Consider the following 17527-nt stretch of genomic DNA (forward strand, 5'->3'; position numbering starts at 1 on the left):
TTTTATCATTTAAGATTTTTTTTAATGAAAATTGATAGTATGGACTATTTTTAAAATATTATAAAAAATTAGAGGATGAAATAACAATAATTTTTTTTATTGGAATTAAAAATGGAAAGGTGATAAGTTTTATAGACAAAAAATTATGTTTAAGCCCACAATTTTATATTTGATATAAAAAAATATAAAAATTAATTTTATTTTTAAAAATATTTAGCCCTCTTAATTATGAGTTCGGAGTGGTCGCACCTAAACACCCATGACCAGCCCCGATTAAATCGAGCTAAAAATTTGACAACTATCTTCCATTATTTAAATTTCAATGAACAGGATTTTACAATTTGACAATCACTTAGTATATTCAAATAATTAATGTGGTGAGGTCATGCTAAAATTTTAAGAAGCAATTTCATTTTGATTAAATATAAAATTAATTAAAAATTGTTAAATACATTTAACTTAATCACAAAGTTTATTAAAATGAATTAAAAGATATTTATTTAATAAATTTTATTCTAAAATTATTGATGTAAGTTTCATTTATCATGAGAATAATGGATCGACGAGATCCCACCATGAGTGGACCACCTAATGTTGTATGATGTATTTGATTGTGATTCTTTGATGGAATAAAATCTAGACTTTTTCTCTTAAAAAATAATTGAAATAAATAATTGAACATTATGACTAAAAATGTCATAAATGAATTAAATATTTGAAGAAGCTTCAAACATAATTGTCTCTCACTATCACTGAGAAACTTATGATAACTAAAAAAAAAAGATTTTTATAAACTTAAATCAATTTCATAGAAGTCCTTTTTTTATAAAATCTAAAATTAACAGGTTCCTAATAAGAAACACTCAATTTTCTTAGACGGCTTAAACATATATAAAAATTGGCTCTTTTACTGAAGTTAATAAAAAAATTATTAAAATGCTGTTATTTAATTTTTTAGATTCAATATTTTCAATAACTTTTACAACCAAATTTTTTAACGTTAATTTTATAGACAAAATATTAAAGTTAAGAAAGAAATATAAAATTAAAAAATTAATTCAAAATTTTGATACGGTAAAGTGAAAATTAAAAGGAGATGATGATTGATTTTGTATACGTTCTGTTTGAAAATGGAAAATTTTTGTTTGAGAATTATTAGTACTGTGAGAGTTGGGAAGTGACCAAATAGAATTATTAGGCACTCAATTTTAGTGAACTAAGACAATAGTAGTAATATTTTACGATCAATTATCTCGATTCCACTACAACAAATTAAATAGATTTTTAGTAGCATTTAATATGATTTTTAGTGATAATAAAAATTGCTATTAATTTTTTTACCGGCATTTCACACATTAACCATTATATGCAGTATTGCTAAAATATTTACCGGCAATTATTATAAATACTGGTAAAGACCCTCATAATGGTCGGGAAAAATGTATAACTTTTTGTGTCATTTGTTACTGGCATTTAAAATTGTCGCTAAAAGTTTAAGAAAAGATTTATAATACTCTTTAATTATCTTATTTCTAGTCGATGTAAGACTTGTAAGATGAGTACAAATACTCTTTAGTTACCTTATTTCTAATTGATGTAGGACTTAGAAGATGAAGGTTATCTTCTAAGTATATATTTTTTAATTTTTTTAATTATCTTATCTCCTAAATACTAACTTAGAATAGTAAGTTATAGGCCTAACTCAACCTTATATTGCCATTAAATAATTGTCGGTAATACTAAATTTTATTATAGTGTTCATGCATATTTTGAATAAAAGAAATGGCACAATTAGTTAAAGATTAAGAAATACAATTGAAAAATGTGAAAAAATTGAAAAAGTATATAATAATTTTAGTATTATGCAGCGATCTTAATTGGGTGTTGATAAACATTTTGTTTGAGATTTGATTCGGGATTGGAATATACATTATAGGATTGATTTGAATGCGATTTTAAATAATTGTAAGTATATAATAGCATGATTTTTTTAGATAATATATATTAAAAAAATAATTTTGATAAATATTTTTCTTAAAAAATTCTAATCAAAATTGATTTTAGATGGACACTTACCAAAATGACTAATAGTGTACTTTAAACAAATAATATGACTCAAGTAAATATTGATGAAAAAATTATATTAATAGTTTCAATAAAGCTGGAGTACTTAAAATCATATTTTCAACCCAATCATCATCGTTGATAAAAAAAAATTATATTTGACTCATTTTATATTTACGACAAGATATATCTATCGTCAAATACATTCTTAACTTCTCATTACTTCTCATTATATAATTATAGACAAAAAAGCATGCTTAATTATAAATAACTTATTTGTTTAAATAGAAGTTAAAAAGAGAGATAATATAAGAGAGATATGCAGAAGAGAAAAAGTAATTTTATGTTATTTATTTTTAATGAGAGAAGTGAATAAGTGAGAGATAAAAAATAATCTCTTCTCAAAATAAAATATTTTCTTAAATGAGAAGAAAATAGAAAAAATAGACATAAAATGTAAGACTCACTTAAAATTACAATTTAAATATTATTATTTCTTATCTACTATTTACATAATCTATTATATATATTAAGTGTAAAAAAAAATTTATGAGAAAAAAATCATTCTTTCTCTTTTCTCCTCTATTTTTCTCTTACTACTTTTGATCCAAATACATTAAAAAAAAAATATATTCATTCTCTCTTCACCTCTATTTCTTTCAATTCTAACTTTTTTCCTTTGTACTTCTCTTTTTATTCAAATAAAAATAAATGTGGAAATAATGATATTTTGCAATAAGTTTGAATTCAATTTTTTGTTACTCATCTTTTATAATTTAACAAACTTTGTCATTCATCTTTTAAAGTTGTGACATTTACCACTCTATTTTTAAAATTTTGCACGTTTAGTCATTCTATTAATTAATTATTTAATATCATTAGTTGATTGTTAATATTAAATGTTATTGTGACATATTATTTGTCAACATATCACATCATCATATTTTATATTAATATGACACATTATCATATATATTACATCAATAATCTATATTAATAATTAACACATCATATTATTGTCAATTATTAATATGTCACGTTAATAATTAATTGAGAAGATGATAAAATATATAATTTTAAAAGTTGAGTGATAAAATTCATGAAAAAAAATAAAGATGAATGATAAAAAAATATAATTAAGTCTTGAAATCAAATAATGCATAACTAAATACACTATAAAATCAGTAAATGCATAATGCAGCAGAACTATAAAATCAGTAAATGCATAATCATCTTAATGCAGCAGAACTAAATACACTAGAAGAGAATTTAAACCTCAATGCCCTTGCAATAAGTTCTTTTAAAATTTGGATAACAGCAAAGATTCAAAGAAAACAATGCCTTATTTGTATTGTAGTTTCATTTCATGTGATACTAGTTTTTACATATATCTTATTTTAATCATGCATAGAGAAAAAAAAAACAGCGTTTGATTCGTACCTAATTAATAATTAATCACTAATACTATACATAAATCCATAGGCATGGCAACGGGGCGGGGCGGGGGCGGGTTTTACGTTCCCCGCCCCCGCCCCCGCAAATTTAAACCGCCCCCGCCCCCGCCCCCGATACCCGCCGGGGGTAAAATCTAGGTCCCCATCCCCGCCCCCGGCGGGGTTCGGGTTTCCCCGCCCCGTCCCCGCCCCCGCTCCTATTTTTTTCTTTTTTTTTTCTTCTATTTTTCTTTTAAATAAATATGAATAATTTTAAAAAAATAAAAGAAAAGAAAAATAATATAAATTTTTACATATAAATATTTTTAATTTTGGTTTATATATATATAAAAATAATTTTTTAATTATATTATTAAGCGGGGCGGGGGCGGGGGGCGGGTATGGGGGCGGGGGCGGGGTGGGTATTAACATCCCCGACCCCGCCCCCGCCCCCGATTTTATCAATCGGGGAAAACCCGAACCCGAACCCGAACCCGATAAACACGGGTTTTCCCCGTCCAAATCGGGGCGGGTTCGGGCGGGTACCCACGGGGACGGGTTAGATTGCCATGCCTATAAATCCACACTGTTCTTAGATGATTCCATGTCAGGCACGTGGACAATTTGGCTAAGAGATTTTGTCCACTCACATACGAGACCAAACACATTACCTAAACGGAAAGCAAAAATCCATTCTTTATACGCAACATTTCATATTGTTTTAGACTATATAGTATTAAACTAATATTATTATTCAAACCCTTCTTGTGAGTTTTGAAATGAAGAGCACGCACCGTTGGGAGAAGACAAGAGGAAAATGTTAAAAAAGTGGGAAAGGTTTTGAATTGTGGAGAAGCTGACAAAAGGACAAGAGCTCTTGTGTAAGATACACAAGTTAGATTTCCAAGAGGACATTACAATACAATAATAATCATAATAATATTACACATTAATTATTGTGAATCATTTTCCCAAAATGACCCTTTTGTTTTGTACTATTCCTCCCCTGAGTTTGAAAGTTGCACACTCATAAATAAGCACCACCACCTAGTGTCACAGTTCATAACAGCTTTAATTCAAACTTTCAAACCCCATTTTCCTCTCTTCTTTTCTACTTTCTTGGACTTCATCCTTGTTTTCTGCTTCTGGGGTATGTATGCCTTTTTCACTTCATCATTTTCTCTCTTTGTTTCAACTATGTATATATATATGTTTGAAAATGCAAACTACTTAAAGGGTTCCTAAACTTTGTGTTTAGAGATTTTTTCTCTCTTCCCATTTGTGGTGGAAGTTCACTCTCTCATCATGTGATGCTTTCAGATCCCTGAACAGTGTTTGCTCATTAACATTTAACACCATTGTCCTCTTATGCAAACATCAAAGGTGAGTGCTTAACCTTGCTAGAATCTTGAAATAGTATTGTTCATTACTTTCATAGAACATTAAAAGATATCCTATATATGCATTTTTTTTTCGTTGTCATTCTTCTATGCTTTCTGCAAATATAAGCATTTTCCACCACAGCATCTGCACACGTGTGGTGGCTTTTTTTTTTAAAAAAAAAAAAAAGAAGAATTTTACTGAGGGGGAGAACATTAAATTTTTTAATCACAAAGTTTCTAACTTTCTATTGTTTTTCTTCAGTTTTTGAGTTTTTTTCTGCCTAAGAACAATAAATGAACACACATTCGGAGAATCCTCTCCATTGCCATCAAGATCTTATCCCCTTCAAATGTTCTTCTGCAGTGTACAGTGACTATTGACCCTTGTCTTTTTGAATGCCTTTTGTTTATTATTAGTCTTTTATTGGTCAAATCATTTCATTTTATATCTTTTAAAGAAAGTTTCTATGATACCTAATAAATGTTACTTTTAAATCTTTCATTAATACCATGGTGCCCATTAAACTCCGAAATATATACAGTAATTTAATGATACCTAATAAATGTTACTTTTAAATATTTAATTATTACTTTGGTGCCTACTGAACTCCTAAACAGATGCAATAATTTAATAATCATTGATGCTAGTAGTAAAATAAAAATATCATTTGTAGTAGTATTTTTCAGATCTGTATTTGTCTGCAGTTGCAGTAGTTTTTTTTTTTTTTTCATATGCGAATATTTCAATGTATAAACGATACTTTTGCTGTGTTGTGTACCATTTACTACTATTTTGAAATGTTGATTAATATTTTCGCCAATTTTTTTATCTTAAATTTTGTATATCATGAGCTAATTTGGTTTCGTTATTAATCTCGTATTTCACGCGCACGGAAGTGCGTGATTGGTAGACATCTTCAAGGGCATGCATGGCAACTTCAGAATCTTCATGTTCCACTGATTTGTCTTATGTTATGTTGGGTAGCATGGAATGGATTTTTTTTCTCTTTAAAATCCATCTGCCAAACATGGCACTAGGGAATGTTGTCTTGAAGGGGTTTAGGAAGAAAAGTAAAAAAAAAAAGTGATAGTATTTAAGGACATTGAATTCTTTTGAGAGCCAAAACTTCCAAACAAATTGCTTTTATCTATGCACTTGGATGTGTGGTTACTTTCATTGTCTGAACATTTGCCATGGAGATATTAGTTTCTACAAAGCATGTTTTTGTGAAAAGGGCATATTCTACTATATACACTATTTCGTTATCTATTTGTCCTTGTGCAAGACTCATAATTGTTTAACAGAAAAGTCACTTTATGCTATCTTTTGTAACTTTTGTCTAAATTTGAGTAAAAGAACAAATGTTAAAATTTTATGAATTTCTATTTTCTTGAAAACTTTATCATAGAAGCAAAATCCCTGGACCTTGGGGGAGTAAACTTGAAATATCTGAATTTCTTTAATACAGTTTAAGAAAACAAAATACTCTTTCTTTGAACTAAACATTTACATGCACTAATGTTTATAAGTAACATTTTTACATGTTGCATAACTTTTTCAACCTTATTCATCTAGTGTGAAATAATAGTTTGTCATAACAATTCACAGTTTAACATTGTTCCAAAAAAGTTGTATTTGGTCACATTATATATTAAGGCTAAAGGTAAATGTACTTTCATTTGTGATATAAGTTTACAACAACACTACAAGAGTTTGAATCTCTCTTCATAATTCATATGCATCTGTATCCACTATGGGGGTAGTGGTGCCATTCCTTTTTATAATGTGGGGTCTCGAAGGGTTCAGTTTCCTAAAAGGAAGAGACAATTTCAGAGAGAAAGGATATTCTACCATCTGATTATCGTTTTCATTTTTGTGAAGTGTCATTTGAAACAAATAAATGAATAAATAAGATAAACAAAAGAATATGTTTACCAAATAACTGTGGGCTCCGACCTTACTTTTTTTAATGGTCTCTGTGATGGTCAGCCCCCACAATTTTCAAAATGACATAAGATCTTGATACTGATTTCCTACAATAATTGATTTACCTACATGCCCCTTTCACCAAAACTTTTTCTTCATCGAGTTACATGGACTGAGTAACTTCCCATCTATTGATTTTTTCACTTAATAAGGTTGTTTGAGTTACATATGCCATCTGTTGGATAAACTTCTCCAGAAACGTTTTTTAGAGTAAAAAAACAAAAAGAAAAATTGAAATTGAACATTTTCATAAGATAAAATTAGTTTATGCATAACTTAAAATTAAGATTTTGGAGAAATTAACAGAGAAAGTTTCTACAAATTAGTTTATCCATTAACTAATTTTAGTTTGTAAATTTTTTTTTAATAAACTAAACTTTGATACTGCTGCTGCTATTTGGCTCATCATTGCTAAGTTCCTCATTCAAAAAGAGGACCATGAACAACAAAAACTACTTTAGACTACTGCTCAGAAGCCAGGGTAAAAAGCACTGATATGACTACTATTTGAGGTGTACCTCTGTCAACTCCATTATACAACCACTTGAATGTGTGGTGGGCCTAGTGCAATTAATGTGTAAGTGAAAATAGTTACTTCTTTGCTAGGAGTATCAGGTTGCTTATATATATGGGGTCACATAAATTCTTTTTTTGCCTTTCTTGGGGTCATTGTTTTTAATTGACTCGAGTTTTAAACCGTGGACCATTGTTTGTATTAGGTTGCATTTACTCCTTATGAACACATGCAACATTTACAGCACTTACTCGCTTTTAAACAAAGCAAAAAGCACTGAATAAAGTAGCCTCTGACCCTGCATGCTTTCTTGCTCTTTGGGGTGGTATTAAAGGCATACTTTTATAGCATGTCATGGTTTGAGCAGGACCAGTGTGCAATGTGGGGTTGCTTTATTCATATTTTTCATCTCTTCTTGATTTTTCCGAAAGGGTCATCTACCTTCCTAGTTTCTAGTGGAAGTTAAATTTTGGTATCTTGGGTTTAAATCAATTGCCTTTTAGTTTAATAGTCACGGTTGTAGTGAGTTGGCTCCTTTATGATAATGTGGGTTCAACTTAAAGGTCATAAATGCACATGGCCATTGTGATTTTCTTTGTCATTCTATATCTCTTACCTAATTATGGGTTGGAGGAGGTTGAGGCTAGATGGGGGAATATAAAAGCCTAACTGCTATTAACAAGAAATCACTCCATTTGCTTCATCGAGTGCTTTCAAGGGCGTTAGTGAAATCTTGAAGAATGTTTTTTCATTGGCATTTCTCTGCTGTTAAATAAAGCTAGTGAATACAAAAGTTCTAAAGACGTTCCATGGTCTTATTCTCTACCCCTTTTATTTTAAATGGTGCATCATTGTTCATCTTGTGTCATTTATTTTATACATAAGCAAGTTCTGCGTATGAGCCTATTTTTTTTTTTTAAATATATATCACGTGACTGGATGGAGTTCATTTGATCATACAGTTTATTCATTTGAACTTGGATTTTTGTATAGCAGGTGAAACATTTTTAGCCAACAAATCCTTCCAAGTGTCCCATCATTTTCCATCTTCCAGATTCAAATGCCAAGATCAAGGTGTGATAACCTTATCCATTTGTAGTGTAATATTTGCTTTCATGTAGTAGTTTCTCTGTATCTATATTCTTAGATTGTTAATAAACTCAAGTTTATGTATTCTTTCTGTTTTCCTTGTTCATCAACCAAGCAATGCATGTCACTCTTAGTGCTGCTTATTGGTATCTCTGCTGCATACAAATTGTGGCACATATGTCAAAATTCATATTTATATTTGGTTTTCCATAGTTTCATGTTTATTAATTTACCATACTCTATAGCTTTAACTCTCCCTCTTTTATGAATAAAATCTTTATGGTGAATGGAAATATATCATGTGTTAATGATGACTATTTCTGAGCCAGCACTTACCAGCTAAATTTAAAGTGGTCATCGAGTGATTATTGTCGAATTGATTGAGAAATTCTGCATAACATACTCATGCCATGTTAGATAAAATTTATTCTTTAGCACCTGACCCAATTTTAAGTTGATTTTTTTTAATATTTTTTTACAATATCTGTACATGATCAATGTGAGGATGAAGGTTCAAATCACCATATAGTTTTACTTGATCTCTATGCTATTAATCAAGTTATGATATATTTATTGAAAAGTGGGTTATTATAACACTATTTTGATGTTGAACATTTTACCATGTTGCGTCTCTTGAAGGGAAGGACTAGCCAATTCCATATCCATTTTTCTAGCTAACTAGTAGTTTCTGTATATCATTTTTGATGAAGCTTTGTTTCCTAACAGGGGATCTGATTTGCCTCAGAGGCAGTCTCCAAGAGGTCCACATCAACTCCGGACATCAAGTTCTGACTCTGATCCGTTGCATCATCGACCGATTGCTGACCGAAGTCCGAAGCTAGGAGAGCGCCGTTCCCCAAGAGGCACTCAATCTGAGGCACTAAATCAGAAGAAGCTAGGAACTCGCATTGCAGATTTGGAGTCTCAGCTTGGTCAAGCACAAGAAGAGTTGAAAGTTCTAAAGGACCAACTAGTTTCTGCTGAAGCTGCAAAGAAAGAAGCTCAAGATGAGCTAGTGAAGAAAGCTGTGCAATCAGTAGTGGTAGAGAAGTTCCAAGAGAAGTGCACTTCCAAGAATGCTCAAGAGACTAACAAAACTGAAACCAAACCCCAACAAATTGTACCTGATGACAACCAACAAGAGACTGATGTGTTTGAAGTTCCAATTGAGAAGTTGACAATTGAGTTCATCAAGCCTGCTGACAAATCAGAAAAGGAAACTCAACCATTTGAAGACTCGAATGCACCAGCAGTATCAAAGCCTTCTGTGGAGGAACATGAACTCACACTAAAGAATGATGAGATTGCATTGTTGAAATCCAGTTTGGAAGAGAAGGGGAAGGAGTTAGAGTCCATGAGTAATGAAAAAGAGAATCTGAAGAACCAACTGAATGCAGCAGTTTCAAAAGTGTCAGCTGCTGAAACCAAGGAAGAAGGAATGACCTTGCAGTTGAAGCAACTGAGAGAAGAGTTGGAAGCTAGTAAAGTCAATGCAGACAAGTTAGATGAGAAGTTGAAATCTGTGGAAGCAGAAAAGGAGGGGTTGGAATCAGAGATGAAGAAGCTGAGGGTGCAAACTGAGCAATGGAGAAAAGCAGCAGATGCTGCAGCTGCAGTGCTTGCTGGGGGTGTGGATATGAGTGCAAGGATTCCTGAAAGGTGTGGCTCCATGGATAAGCACTTTGGTGGCACATTTGAGACACCTGCTGGTAGGTACAATGGATATGTGGGGTCTCCTGGCATGGCTGATGACTTGGATGATGGTTTTGGAAGTGGAAAGAGGAAGGGTTCTGGGATTAGAATGTTTGGTGATTTATGGAAGAAGAGGAGCCAGAAGTGATTTCTGGCTTTTATATTCAGTGAGTGAATTAGCACCACATTAACTAAGGTCATATTTTGATGGTAGCAGAAACTGCAAAAACAATTGCTTACTGTTTTGCATTTTCTGTTATCCTGGTCATTTCTGGTATTATTAAAGCCACTAAGCGTGTTGTGCTACTGTTGCATGATATGTGCAAGTTAGTGATGTGAACTTTTTGAAAGATGGATTATATATTTCACTTCTATGCTGAGATGAAGCCACTTTTCTTGAAAGGCCTGTGTTTAGGCATATTATCTTGTTTGCACTGTGCTTTGGAGTTAATGTCTTAAGTAACATGCTTCATTTTATGTTAACTTTGGTATGACTCTAAAATAAAGTTCATGTCTAAAATGTGTATTGTCTGCCAGTCAGCAACTTCGTATCGAGGTAGATTAGATTTGGGTGTCAAATAACAGCGCTCACAATTTTGTCGGAGAAGCAATGATGGTAACAGATGAAAACAATATGCAGAAAAATGGGTGAAAACTTCACAATGTGATGCCTTGTACACGTGATTGCTGTAAGCTTTAGGCGAGCTTTCTAATTCCAAGATGAATAAATCACGTCCAATAAGAATTCTACAAATTTCTGAGGAAACAGGTTTGATAAAAAAGACTTGCCTAGTGGTGGTGTCATTGATGAAAGATGATTTGCTACTTGAGTGGTGAGTAATCTTGCGGTAATGGTTTATTGTTCCCCAGCCAAAATAGTTCTAGTATCTTTGACACGGTACATCTCTTGAAAAGCTCTCATTGCTGACACAAGACGATCATAATCCTTATTTTTACTACAAACAAATTAGTTGTACCTAAAATGTCAAGGGATTACAGGTGAGTGTAGTAGCGGGCATCTACATTTGCCTGTAAAAAATTCTGAACATCTTGTTCGAACACCTAATCAATAATTTTGATTAATATCAAATTTGGCACAAAAGAGGTATTCCGTATTTCATATGCTTAGCTTATAACTGATATAATTCATACTGAACACTTAAGTGTATCAATCAGATCTGCTATGCGATCCTACGGTCTGCATTTAGCGTGATGCTCAACACTCAATACTCGAAATTATGAAGAGGAGATGAAGTGCAAACAGATGGCTGCACATTTAATAAAGCTATGCTTTATATATAAACAAAATTAATCGCACAGTCTAAATTATGCTTCTTCCATTTTCCCTTAGATCTTAAACAAGATAACAAGCATTTTTGCAAGAGCTTGAAAACTCCCTATTTCTATTAATCCAATGAGAAATATGTATAGGACCCCCATTCCATCGCAAATACAACTTATAAGTACAATTCAATGAGAGCAATACAGTTAAAAAAAAGTCCTTCGATATTTATGACTACTAATCCTCATCGCTTCCATAGTTTTGACACAAAGATTGTAGTCCACTAGTAGTATTTGTTTTATTATCTTCCTCTTCTTTCTTTTGTTCTGGTTCTGCAGGACTTTTAACGTCAGAGGTCACTGGTTTCTTAATGACAGAAATCCTCACTAAAGAATTAAGCTTTCCACCACTGCGAGAATTTTCTGCAAATAACCAACATATGGCATAATGTGTCACATTTCCAAGTTGATAATATTGTTAAACTCGTCTTTCAAGATAAATGTCAAATAAATAAATAAATCAATCAAATATAGCCAACTACATTTTACACTTCCCAAGTTGATAATATTATCGAACATCTATTTCACAAGTTAAATGTCAAATAAATAAATAACTCAAATATAGCCAACTATACTTGAATCAAAATGAAAATGAGGATGTGAATAGTGTGCAGATATCCCCCCTTACACTTCTGGACATCATACTAGTGTTTAAGAAAATGGCACCGCAACTATTAGGCAAACAAAGATCAGATTTGAGCAAAGATCAAATCAGTGTATTACAGTGCAACCCAACAGCAAATCAGGTTTCTTTTTGGTAGAGGGTGCCCGTATAGCATCAATGTCGAGTCAATCAGATGGTTTAATGTCAGTTGGGTTCTTTGACTAATACTAGATAGGGAGAGTGAGATCACAAATGTATGAGGTTAAAGATTTCTTACACCTAAATACTAGATGGGCAATACACTATTGAAGATGGGCCTTCAAATTGATCTGCTCTCCTCATGTTAATCCTCTTTCAATGAAAATGACTTCAGTTTGAAGCAATAACATTACTTAAAATTCAGTGTACATAATGTATTGGTTAAGTTTGATGTAGCTATCTAGATAATAAACACATTAAAAAATGTCCACATACCTTGTTTGCCAGAATCATCCAAATTGGCTTTTGTCAGAGTGTCGGTTGGTTTGCTTGGAAAGTCTTCAGAAATCTTTTGCCTCTGCAGACAGATACAAACAAACTTTAAGCTCAAACAGTTGTACATGATTTTGACATCTTAAATGAACGAAAAATCAAGCACCTAAATAAATGCTCAAATTTGCAAATTCAGAAAGATTTCAACTATATATTTGTCAAAACATTTGATGATCTTCACATGTATAACGTATTTCTTCCATATTTCAAGTTTCATTAGTCTGGGTAATGTTAGCAAATAAAAATATTTTAAAAAAGAATATACAAAATAAATAGTAAAAGATCAAGAAACATGCAACATATGCTGTCAATATCTATCTTAGATCTATGAAACCCCCCCTTAAACAGACCAATAGCAAAACACTGCAAAGATGCTAGAAATATGCATTTGAATTTTAGGGAATGTTGAATGTCAGAAATGCAATTTATAGATGATCATTATTCTTTTTTACCAATGGAAACAAGACTGTTTCATAAGTCTTTTAAGTGCAATTTTATTTTCTGACACTTTAGAAAAACAGAAAAAAATGAAAAAGCATTCAACCAGCCATTTTAATGCTGTAGGCATGGTTTGAAATTCACAATCACATGTAACTTTACTTCTCATTTTCTGTTTCTTTCCTGGCTATAAATGATTCTTTTTTCAAACCACATTTTACTCCATATTTATCATCCTGAAGTTCATCTTATAACCCCTAATATTAACAATTAGCAGCTTTACAGAACCTAAAACCAAATTTTCGTTAGAGCTTGCCACACATTCTGAATGAATAGTACAATCAAATTCACAGGGAACAGCTGGTTGAGAAAAAAGAGTCAAGAAATGACTCAGGACAGTGGTGACTGAAAATGAGGGATATCTGAGTGATACAAGGTTGAAGATTAAAGATCTTGGATTTCAACAGTTCAGAGTGGAATGAAAATGATTGTGAAGTTCTGCATAATGATGCTGCCATAATTTATTAGGCTGAGAAGAAATTAAAGAAAAATCAATTACTACAAATACATGCATGCACTTGACAACAACATACCTTTGGATTAAAATTGGATGTTTCCCCATGTCCATTTGAAAGCTGAACCAATTGCTCCTCAGTTTCAATATCTTCATCACTAATTCTTTTGACATAACCTTCTGAATTCTGTTTAAGATAGTATAGAGCAAACCATATAGATTAAGAAAAGGAAATAGATTGATAATAGAAGTTAACTAAAAGGGTGAGAACTAGAACTTCCAAATAGTAATACTTACATGGAAGACAACTGATTTTAACAACGCTTCATCTTCTTCTTCTAGTCTTTTCTCCTGAAATCATTACATAAATTAACTCAAATTATCGAATGGAAAATGATAATTACATAATGCTTCGAAATTACACTCCATATTTATGCCATAGCCCAAAATTAGAAATAATAGATAATCAATGTTTACATTGGTTGTCTTGCGATTATAAAGGTTCAGGGTGAGTAATTAAAATTTAAAGGGCATGCATTAGAGTTTGCAACCCAATTATTTGTCAAGAGAACCGAGATTTTGGTTCAAAAAGCACTGATATAGCATCGCAAGAATACACTAAACACCAAACCAAAAAGCTGATTTTGTCAGTATCAAAACAGGTTTTCTGGAGTCTGGAGAAATTAAGCAGGGTTACACAAATCATACAACAGACTTTAGAATTCCTTATTTATATAGTTCTATTCTTTTATAGTCATTTTAGAGAAGTATTTTTGTTCCTTTTTATCTGTAACTTCGGAAAAATAACAAGGCATTAATTACTTTTTCAACTTACACTTGTTATGAACAAGTGAAAGAGAAAAACAGTAGGATACTATTAATACTTTTTCCAATTGAGGGAAATTTAGTTAAATACAGTTATTTTTTCTTATAATCATGGCTATTTATGACATTCTTAATTATTATGCATTTCAGCAACCTTAATAGTGGGTAAAAAGAATGGATTGGAGAGAGTAGTAATTTTTGAACAAGTTCATTGTCTATGAGATTGAATATTCTACCATTACAAATATTTTGTTGGTTAAACTATTCAATCGGTCCATGTATTTGCACCATTTTTATGTTTTAGTCCCTAAATGAGCACTTTTAATTTCATTGTTGTCCCTGCTGTCAAATTCTCTCTAACTCCATCAACATTGCAATGACTTGGAGAAGATTTGTACCAAATTGATCCATATCCCATGGTGAGACAGTAAATACTATTCCTCACATGAGGGATGTTTTGTATTCTGATGTATCTACCTCTTGTGCAAAGAATTTTGCAGGCTCTTCTCACATGAAGGATTATGGAGGCTTCTTTGTAGAAATGTCTCAGAATGATTTCTATGTTCATAGGGTGATGGCATCTGTTTATCTGCATCTTATGATCTATCAAGGTGCAGCAAGAAACTTGTAGAACCTGTAGGGTTTGGTGGCTGGACGTGGGGGAAGCAAAGTTATAGACACTGCTAGAGTTCCTGGAAATTGGGAAGGAATCTGAACTGATGTGCAAAGAAGTGTCAGCACCATGGAAAAGCGGGTATTTTGTACTACACCTACTTTTTTGTGATACTCTTTTATTAAATGGAGCACTTATGTTCACGTACTGAATAGGGAGTCATCTAGTATTTAACCCACAGATTGTTACATCACTAGAGAGAAGGAGAAGCCACTTCACAACATGCCTACTCAGCATCTGTGTGCCACATGGAGAAGAAGCCATGTCACGCATTCTTAAACAGAGTTAGAGGGGGATTTGATGGCAAGAACCAAAAAAATATTAAAATTACTCATGTAGGGACAAAATTGTGTAATATTTAGGTATAGGGATCACAATGTAAGAAAAAAGAAGTGAAAGTATAGGACCTAATGAATAGTTAAACTTATTTTGTTTTATAATGAATCTTAACTAACCAGGGAATGATTACCAATAAATTACATTTTAAACTAAGTTTGTAATTTTCAAAATCGTATATGTTCCTTTTGTAATCTATAATAATAAACCCTTGCCTCAAACAGGAGATTTCCTGTACAAACTACAAAGCAAATATATTATTCTATACCAAGTTTTATCATACCTTGTCAGCTGCTGTGCGCTGCAACGCCTCCAGCATTTCATCAACAGAGACAGTTGCATGCCTAGACTGGAAAATGAAAGAGATCATGTTAGCAATTACCATCCATACACAGACTTCATATCAATGCACAAATCTAATTATTATAAGTTTAGAACAAATGAAGCAAAACATTTTTGTTATGCTTTCGTATCAAAATGCCCTGTGTTCTACAATTATACTGCCCACATCCCTATACAATCATTTATGCACAAGCTTCAAATCTAATACACCATTATATACATCGCAATCACAGTGGTGAGTACCTTCATTGACTTCATCTCATCCAATGCTGCAAGGATGTCCATCTCCCTTTTAGAATCCAGGGTTCTATTCTCCAATGATTTCATAGCATCTCCCATTTCTTCAGCTTCCCTCTTCTGCTTCATTTTATCGGCTTCTTCATCTTCTGCACGCCAAGGCTCAAAATTTCTAGTTGCACCCGATTCAACGATATAATCTGAATTCTGTGGATCAGTCTTCATCGTAATCTCAGCCGAGCACCTGGTGCATTTAAAGTAGAACCTGAAGATTTGTATACCCAGATAAGTCTGCACAAAAAATAAAAATCAAACAAGAAATTCAATCATAATGTCATAATTGAAATGAAATTACACATAAATCGAGAAGCAATTATGAACCCCCAATATCTACAACTATTTTTTTAATCCATGGACATGGCCTGTACAATATCTCAAAGTTGACAACCAATGACTGAACAACAACATTCAACCAATCACATAAATAAAGGAACCCAACAAAAAATTCGAAAGAGACAACCATTAGAATTTCCTTTTGAAATGTATATCATAATCAGATAGCACTGAAACTAAGGTACTAAAGATCGAAAAAATTGAAATTGAACTTGTATTGATAATAATGAAACCTCGCCAATAACATCTTCCTTTCTGGAATTGAACTTTGTTCCTTTGTAGATGTAATTGCCGCAAGTGTTGCACCGAATGCTCATGGGAAGCATCATGCGGACCTTGATCTGCTGGTTCTTGGGCCTCCTTGCTCTGGGGAGCTTGGAGGGGTCAAAGTCAGGAGGGTAATACTTGTTCAACACCTTCCTCTCTCCCATCTTTCTTCTTCAAATTCAAATTTCTTCCGAGTCAATTGAATTCAGCAGCAGGAACAACCTAGGGTTTTCTTGTCTGATAAGAATCAAACTAATTGTGAATAACAGTGTGACAACAACAAAGGAAATCACAGAACGATAATCAAATTAGAGAAAATGCGGAATTAAATTACTAACGTGCTGTGCTGAGACGGGAACAGAGGCGTAGGGTTTTGCAACTGCGGAGTGTGAACACGGGCGGAGTGAGGAGGTTGCTAAGGGGCGGAGCCGCCGTGGCCTGCGACGCCAACAGGGCGGGGCGGAGCGGCGACGGGATGTTCGTGCAATGCGTCGAGAGATTGACTTCAGTTCATTGTCTTGTTCAATTTTGTTAAACCTAGCTACGACTATTGATTAGGATTTAAATTTTTTTAATGTGACATGTTATTATCGGTATTTTCTTAAGGTAAAACTATAATTTTGATCTTTTAGTTTATCATTAAGATTTATTTTAATTTTCAATTTTGAAATGTTTCTTTTAATTTTTTTTAGGTTAAAACCCTATTTTGGTCTCTTATAATCTTTTTTTATTTCAATTTAGTTTCTCATTAATTTTTAGTCTCAATTTGGTCTCAAATTAATTAATTGGTTTCAATTTAGTCCTAAATTAATTAATTGGTTTCAATGTGGGACTTTCCGTCCAAATTGCTTTAACGGTGTTAAAT

The 17527-nt window shown here is 32.4% G+C and overlaps 2 protein-coding genes across 12 annotated transcripts; one reads left to right on the forward strand and one right to left on the reverse strand.

Moving 5' to 3' along the window:
• The first annotated feature begins 4497 nt into the window (after window positions 1-4497).
• On the forward strand, window positions 4498-10563 carry LOC109789606 (interactor of constitutive active ROPs 4). 11 transcript variants are annotated; one of them, XM_020348598.3, is made up of 5 exons: window positions 4498-4647; window positions 4818-4880; window positions 7283-7443; window positions 8374-8454; window positions 9196-10563. In XM_020348598.3, the coding sequence occupies exons 4-5, from the start codon at window positions 8441-8443 to the stop codon at window positions 10307-10309; spliced, it is 1128 nt and encodes a 375-aa protein (XP_020204187.1). In that variant the 5' UTR covers window positions 4498-4647; window positions 4818-4880; window positions 7283-7443; window positions 8374-8440; the 3' UTR covers window positions 10310-10563. The 11 variants fall into 11 exon arrangements, with proteins under 11 accessions (XP_020204187.1, XP_020204185.1, XP_020204184.1 ...); XM_029269474.2 differs by having other exon boundaries at window positions 4499-4647; window positions 4756-4880; XM_083066053.1 differs by having other exon boundaries at window positions 4499-4647; window positions 4756-4880; window positions 8377-8454.
• Window positions 10564-11430: 867 nt separating this feature from the next.
• On the reverse strand, window positions 11431-17209 carry LOC109789605 (coiled-coil protein (DUF572)). The gene is made up of 8 exons (XM_020348594.3): window positions 17001-17209; window positions 16629-16899; window positions 16009-16293; window positions 15707-15772; window positions 13887-13940; window positions 13669-13776; window positions 12581-12662; window positions 11431-11865 (listed from the first exon to the last, which is right to left on the reverse strand). Exons 2-8 carry the CDS (start codon window positions 16824-16826, stop codon window positions 11681-11683), a joined length of 978 nt encoding a protein of 325 aa, XP_020204183.1. The 5' UTR covers window positions 16827-16899; window positions 17001-17209; the 3' UTR covers window positions 11431-11680.
• Between the last annotated feature and the right edge of the window lie 318 nt (window positions 17210-17527).

This window comes from Cajanus cajan, chromosome 10 (genome assembly GCF_000230855.2).
Source record: "Cajanus cajan strain Asha chromosome 10, NIPB_CcT2T_4, whole genome shotgun sequence".
Taxonomy (NCBI): Eukaryota; Viridiplantae; Streptophyta; class Magnoliopsida; order Fabales; family Fabaceae; genus Cajanus; species Cajanus cajan.

What these genes read in the sequence shown, in the direction of transcription:
- LOC109789605 (XM_020348594.3), bottom strand. Translation starts at nt 16,826, where the DNA reads ATGGGAGAGAGGAAGGTGTTGAACAAGTATTACCCTCCTGACTTTGAC. An exon ending in AGCGCACAGCAGCTGACAAG is followed by an intron (nt 13,941 to 15,706) that starts GTATGATAAAAC and finishes TAATGATTTCAG; the next exon opens with GAGAAAAGACTAGAAGAAGA. An exon ending in TAAAATCAGTTGTCTTCCAT is followed by an intron (nt 13,777 to 13,886) that starts GTAAGTATTACT and finishes TATCTTAAACAG; the next exon opens with AATTCAGAAGGTTATGTCAA.